Source organism: Xenopus laevis, chromosome 1L (genome assembly GCF_017654675.1).
Source record: "Xenopus laevis strain J_2021 chromosome 1L, Xenopus_laevis_v10.1, whole genome shotgun sequence".
NCBI classification, from domain to species: Eukaryota; Metazoa; Chordata; class Amphibia; order Anura; family Pipidae; genus Xenopus; species Xenopus laevis.
Genome location: NC_054371.1, coordinates 181,477,330 through 181,484,840, shown reverse-complemented (window position 1 = coordinate 181,484,840; position 7,511 = coordinate 181,477,330). Strand labels below are relative to the sequence as shown.

The 7,511-nt window shown below is 37.9% G+C and overlaps 1 protein-coding gene across 1 annotated transcript; it reads left to right on the top strand.

Annotated features, from left to right (window-relative positions):
• The first annotated feature begins 4,026 nt into the window (after window positions 1–4,026).
• minar2.L (membrane integral NOTCH2 associated receptor 2 L homeolog) lies at window positions 4,027–6,647 on the top strand. The gene is made up of 2 exons (XM_018224617.2): window positions 4,027–4,395; window positions 6,468–6,647. Exons 1-2 carry the CDS (start codon window positions 4,168–4,170, stop codon window positions 6,645–6,647), a joined length of 408 nt encoding a protein of 135 aa, XP_018080106.2. The 5' UTR covers window positions 4,027–4,167.
• The last annotated feature ends 864 nt before the right edge of the window (window positions 6,648–7,511 follow it).

Sequence of the window (7,511 nt, the reverse complement as noted above, 5' to 3'; positions counted from 1 at the left end):
AAAATAGTTGGACATTTCCCCGGATAATGAAGAATTGAGATATTTTTTAGACTGCCTTCCTTATAGATATGTGGCCGAATGTCAGCCAGATGTTGATATGTCAGGTTTAAAAATCCTGTCAGATCGATGACTGCATCAGTTCGTTGATGTGGCACTCAATCTGACCGCCCATATTCTTCTTCTTGTGATCCGATCATTGGGCCTTAGGGCTCACGATCGGATCATCTCGATATTGCCCACCTCAAGTTGGGCATAACAGGGAGCTATCTGCTGGTTTGGTGACGGCTCCAAGCAAATGATTCTTCCCATGTATGGCCAGCTTTAGATGCACATGATCTGTGAGGAACAAAATGTAATATCTTGTAGGGGATTATTTATCAAAGTCTGAATTTATCTCAATATTTTGTGCTACAAACTTTTCCCGAAAATTTGCTTTGCGGAAAAAAAAATCAGATTTTCGCGTTTTTTTCTGATTTTTTTAACCAATTTTCGTGAATTTTTTGGATTTTTTTATCCGATTTTCACGTTTTTTCTGATTTTTCACCCGAAAACTTTGAAAATTTTGGGGTATTGCATGAAACCCAGCAAACATTAAAAAATCATTGGGACTTCTCCCATTGAATTATATGCAACCTCGACAAGTCTTAGATGCCGGATTTTCTGATTCAGACATTTCCATCCTCTGGGTTTAATAAGTTTCCGAAAAATTTGTGATCTTCGTTTAGTAAATAACCACTGTAACCTATTACAAAGGCATGCAAAAACTTTTTAATTTTCCAAAACACTGAAACCACAGTAAAATGATTTTATTTTGCAACTAATTGTTATTCCATGCTGCAACAAATACACATAACTCCATTTCTTATTATACAGGTAGGGGTCCTGTTATCCACAATGCTCCAGACCTGAGGCTTCTGTAATTTGGACCCCCATACCTTAACTCTACTAAAAAAAATCATTCAAACATTAAGGAGCAGATTGATCAAGGGTTGAATTTCGAAGTGGAAAATAGTTCGAAATTCGACCATCGAATAGAATCCTCGGACATTGAAAGTCGGAGAATTTTATTCATCGTACGATTGTATTCCGATCGTAGTACGATTGTACTATCGTACTCCGATCGTACTTCGGATTGTACGATTCAAATGATTTTATCGTACGATTTTCCTTCGATACCCAAAAACTTAGAAATATGCTCTGGCAGGTCCCCATAGGCTAACATAGCACTTTGGCAGGTTTAAGTTGGCGAAGTATTGAAGTCAAAGTTTTTTTTAAAGAGACAGTACTTAGACTATCGAATGGTCGAATATTCGAACGATTTTTACTTCGAATCGAAGTCGAAATTTGGGATCATGTACAGGTGCAAGTAGGGCAACGTATATGCTATTGCTAAATTATAACCACCTTGACTGCAATGAAATTTTGCAAAGAATTCCACAATTTTGCGGATTCAGAATTTTTTTTCCCAGTTTGCAAAATTGACGAAGCAAAATGCAAATGACCTCATTGCTATTAATGGCGACTGCTCACATAAATAATGCACAAGTAAAGCTGTCACCATCTTATATGCAGTGCCCCACATGCTGCCTTCTTTTGCATATAAACAAAACTTAAAATTGCAACATTTCATAAATGTTAAGGCTTTTTTATATTGATTTATTTTAGCACTACAAAAATAATTTGTGTCCCTACATTGAAATGCCGCACATGTTTGAATCCTACGGTGGATTAAAGAAGAAATGAGTACAGTGTAGAGCTAGAATTTCCTTCACCTACAGTATCGTTGTCTGTCTTCATGAATAATTCAGATTGTAAGACGTTCCATCTCCAGGCAGTTTTCCTCCTGTGTGAAATGAACCAAAAGGATGGATCTTTCTGTTTTGCCGAATAACAATCATCCTGACAAATTTCTACATCTTGATGTACAAACTTTAATAGAGAATTCTGCATTTATACATGCCAGGCAATGGCACAACAAACTGTATTTGCAGGTAAGAGATTGGCTCACACGCATGCGCATTGTATGAAGTTCTAATGAAGTGTATTATGTATGGAGCACATACTACATTCTGAGGGCTTTTATAAAAACAAAACAATGCAAAGAGGTTAAAGATCAACATTATGTCCTTTTTTTTAATAAAACTGTTAAGGGCAATTTTTTTATGTTTTCTATGAGTAGGTCTTTGACATCTAAAACGTGGAAAGCCTTTCGGTTTTTAAAAAAAGACTGCACGTGAGTTTGCCCAAAACTGTATGGATGGAAATTCAGAAATCTGCCCTTACATTGATGTATCTTTTACACTAAATGCATACCTGTATGGGACCTGTTATACAGAATGCTTAGGATCTGCGGGTTTTCTGGATAAGGGATATTTTTGTAATTTGGATCACTATGCCTTAAGTCTTTTAAAATAGAATTGAAACATTAATTAAACGAGGCACAAGGTACTGTTTTATTATTACATTATCATATATATTCATCCATTAAAGACATTGTTTCCCTTTTTTCAAATATTTTTTTAGTAGCAGAAACCTGACAAAAATTTTAGCTTATCACTAAACAAAATGGTGCCTCTTATTACTCGACTTTGTGGGAGATTTATACAGCACTCAGGGCAGTTATGTTAGTGTGTGCAGGTAAATTTTGGCATGAGGCACAGTTTATTCATTTTTCACCAGTGCATTAGGTTCCACAGTTGCTGAATGTCTTGTACATCTGATTTGTACTTCATTCTAAAGACCAGATTGATACACAGGGTCAGACTGGGCCGGCAGGACAGCGGGAAAAACCCAGACCCAAACCCCACTGGCGCTCCCCCAGGCCACTGATCTTCCTCCCCCGACATGCAGAAGGTATGTTTAATTTATGCACGCTCGGGGGAGGAGGAGTGGTGGCAGGCCCCTGTAGGGGGGTGTGGGGTCGTGGAAGGGGCCCCTTGTCCCGGTGGGCCCTGCACCCACCAGTCTGACCCTTCTGATACACATGGTGTTATGGAAGGGTTAATGCTTTTAAAGGGAGGTGGGCGTGTATTAAGGAGGTATTTATATGTGTCACTAAGCTCTATGGGATCAGATCTCTTATAGGTAATAAGCGAAGGGCTATATAAAATGCTTAAAGCATGTGATTGACAGGGGTGAAATAAAATCAGTCATTTCAAAACATTATATAGGGGCCCATGATGGTCATGCTGGGGTTAACTTTCAAATAATATATAAACCTTGATATCTGCTTAGAAAAGGTGATTTTGAATAAAGACTAGCAAGTCTTATTATATGTCTTAGGCACAAAACTGGCCAATCACGACACCTTTCTTCACCAGTGCTGGGTGGCCACTATCTGCATACAATCTTATATTCCATGGAGTAGGTTTATGGTACAAGGTAGTTTCAAAACCCCCATCTACTGCCTTCTGCTAAATAGCAGCCTAGTTGTGGCAGGGACCACAAAACTCATTATTTGTTCTCTGTTTCTATTTCTGCTTCTTGCTTGTTTTTAGGTAAGGTGCAGAGGAAGAAGGATGGGTGATTCCTGGAGGTGGGGGTCGTATGTAAAATGTATGTGTCATGTAACTTTGTTGGGGACATTATTCATTTTGCAGGAGTCTCTGTCCCTTGTTAACACGTGAGTTGAGGCTCTTTTTCTTTGTTTTTACATTTCTTTTCATTACAAAGAAGATATTCACTATTAAAGTCATTCTACTCTGAAGTCAGTCTGATTCGTGTCATCCCCCAAACTTAGATTGGAGCAGTAAAATGTTGTACCTAAAATTGTTAATACAGGTATAGGATCAGAATGTTCTGGACCTTGGGATTTCCAGATAAAGCATCCTTCCATTATTTGGATCACCATGCCATAGGTAAATAAGTTTGTTCTGCCATCAATGTGGATTCATGCAGTTTAGTTACCATTAAGTACAATGTACTATATTATTTTTACAGAGAACATGGCCTTCCTGTAATTTGGAGCTTTTTGGAAAACAATTTTCCAAAATACAGATCCCATATCTGTATAATTCTTTGACTTATACTGGGAAAAACCTGCAGTGAATTTGATAAAATTATGTTTAAAATGAGTTCTAATATGGATGTGTCATATAAAACATATTGCAGTGGTATTTACAGCAAACGTAATTGTTTTTTTTGTTATTTTAGAATGAACGCAACAATATGCCAGAAGTTGTGGAGCAGCCAAAGGAGGAGAGTCCTGTTCTGGTTGATAGGACATTACGTGAACACTTTTCACCAGAAATCATAACATCCACAATTAAAAATAACCCCTTGTACCAGGACATAGAGAGAGTGGAAAAAAGTGAAATTAAAAAGAAGAAGCCTTCGTGGACTGTTCAAGAGTATGATAAGCAGTCTATGAATCTGAAGCTTTCTCGATACCTTAAGGTAAGAGACCTGGAAGTCCTACATATGCATGTGGATTTTCAGGGAAAGATTTGGGGCAGATTCACTAAGTGGCCATCGCAAGCGTAATTTTGATTGAAATCCAATCTGTAGGGACATTGACAATTCACTAACAGGCGCAGACAACAATTTGCTAGCGAATGGGACGTCACTAGCGTTCATTTGCACTCTATCGCCAGGCGACATTTTTTACTCAGGTGAATGGTCGTTGATCCACAAATTCAGCAAAGTGAGGATTTTACTGAACGTTATCTCTTTCGCCAGAGTTGACTTCGCCACCACAGACCAAGCGAACTGCAAAAATGAAGCTAGATCGTTCTCAATCTGATGTCACATCATATCTTGTCTGCCGAAAATGCATTAAAGTTGAAAAAACACTGGCGACTTTTCCTTTTTTAAGCGGAATTGTGTAACGGGAAGTCCTTACAAATTTTTTTTTGGCTTAACATTTTTTCCCCAGCCATTTGAGAACATATGGAACATATGGCGCATTCATTTTACAGTGGGCTCATGTGTAGGGCATAATATTAATACTTTTGTCTTTATTAGGGTTCCCTGGACATTTGTGATATTAAGTTGTAACTTTAAGCATTTGCACCAGCATCTTTAATAAAGACGTCCATACAACTTTTATGTACCTGCCCTATTCAAATTGACCTAAGAGTAAGATCACTAGCGAATTTTCGCTAGGCACAAATGAACAGTAACGAATTTTCGCTGTGAAATTCTCGCACTGAAGAAGTATCGCTAGTGAAAAGTCACCAGCGTTCGGAGCCCAGGACGCAACACCGCATTTTAGTTAATTATCGTAGTGGTAACAAATTTGCACCTGGCAAAATGGTGCGGATCGGTCACTGGCGACAATTCGCCTTTTAGTGAATCTGCCCCTTGGAAGGGACAGAATTAGCCAAATACGATCAAATTCTTTTCACCTACCAGTTTAAAGCCCAATTAAATCAATGGCCTACAGAATTGGCGGAATATTTTAATGCCAAAGATTAAAGATTCTTCATGTTATACTGTATGTAGTAGTAACTGTCATGCCATATCTTTCTATGTTGACTGTTGTGTTGTTCTCTAAGCCATTTTGTTTGCTCCAGTAATTACATTTTAAATGTTGATATTTTAAATTAGAATTTATATTGGATAATTGTTTCCCAAACTGTATTTGAATACATACATCCACAGATGGGTATCTAGGTGTCACGGCCGGCACCCAATACCAGAACAGGTGCCAAGTACCCTGGTCTCGGCTCGGCTTCACCAGTAGTGTGACCACCGTTGGGCTTCGGGAGGAGCCCTCAGCTTACTTGGGTGCCACCTGGACTTAACGAGGGGTATAAGGCGAGATGTTCTGGCTAGCAGAGGGGCACGGCAGGTAGATAGTCTTTTGGGCCGAAGGTCACGGTACAAATGGAGCAGGCAAGAGAATCGTCAGACAGGCAGGGTCGAGGCAGGCAGATATCAAGAATCGTCAGGCAGGCAAGGGTCAAACCGGGTAATCAAACAGATGGGGTCAGGCAGAAAGAATAGTCGAGATGCAGGCAAAGGTCAGGATACGGATATAAGAATAGTCAGGAACAGGCGGGGATCAAAACCGGAATAACAGATACAATAGCAATTATATAGAAGGATAGGCTGCAACACTGGGTCCAGTATAATAAATAGCAGCTTTTTATTTATAGAACCAAGAAACATTGACACATGTCAGGCCTAGATTATGACTAAGGGTGGGAACACCTGAATTACCACTGGTTTCTTCAGCCTTGACTTTGTAAACAAATGCTTTTATCACTAGTATATCAAAAAAAAGCTCCTCGTGTTTATTCTAGTTCTGATGTTGTGGCCTAGCCTTTATCTAGCAATTGACTACATAAGGACCAATGTCTGGCCTGCACCTGGGTTTATCAATACCAGGAAATGGATCACCAAATTGAGGAATACAAGTCGAGTTTAGAGCTCTTTGCCTCTTGTTTTTTATTGGGTAGCTTGTAGTTTACCAATATCATGTACTAATAAGACTATCGCTTTCAATATCACTTTCAATATTTCAGGAAAATCCTAATGACTTGAACTACTGGCTAGAAGATATTTACACTCCCGGGTATGATTCACTGCTGAAGAAGAAAGAGACAGAAAGGAAAAAATCAAAATACTGTAAAATATTTGTTTTTGTGGCCTTAATTTGTTGCATCTTGGTTGCCATAATCACTGTCTCTGTTTTGTTTACTTGAATGTTTTTTTTAAAATATTTTATGAAATTGCATTAAGCATAAACTTATATTATGTAGCTTGTATTTGCACTAATAAAATAATAAGGATTCTGCACTTTTATATGTATATATATATATATATATATATATATATATATATATATATATATATAGTGAATAAAGTACCCCCTCTTGTAAAATATAAGGATATTATTAGTTACCAAGGAGTTTCATGACCATATAAAAACACGAGGCCGAAGGCCGAGTGTTTTTATACAGGTCATGGAACTCCGAGGTAACTTCTAATATCCTAATATTTTACAACTGGGGGTACTTTATTATAATACACAAATTTTAGTGAGTCATGTGACAGAAATGACATCACTACTCACCGTTTATAACTGATGACATCAGAACTCACCGTTTATAAGGATATAATTTACAGGATATTCATGGCTTTTGTGTATTATATATAAATATTTAATAATCATGCATATGATTGTATGCTTGATAATGTACTGCATGATTGGTTGGCTGGTTGGCATCATGCTTCTTTGTGCAATGTATGGACATATAAAAAATGTATTTTCAGTACACTGTAACGCAAAACATTTTTAGTAAGATGATAATAGACTAGACTTTGGGTGAATTTGTCCCGTTTCGGTTTCCCAACAAAATTAGAATTTTTTTTTCGAAACTGCAAAAAATTCAGTTTTTGGACGGCAGCGTGCATTTTCGCCGGCGAAAATGCGCCAGTGAATTTACGTGGCAGATTCGCAATTTATTTGCCAGTGGCGAAACGCAGGAATTCACAGCGAATTTGCGTATCCCGAATAAATTTGCCCATCACTACTAGACATCTCTACATTACAAGATTATAGTTAA

Bases quoted from the DNA above. Each gene is read 5' to 3' on its own strand.
- minar2.L (XM_018224617.2), top strand. From the start codon at position 4,168: ATGCCAGAAGTTGTGGAGCAGCCAAAGGAGGAGAGTCCTGTTCTGGTT. The intron at 4,396-6,467 runs GTAAGAGACCTG...TCAATATTTCAG, and splicing joins AGCTTTCTCGATACCTTAAG to GAAAATCCTAATGACTTGAA.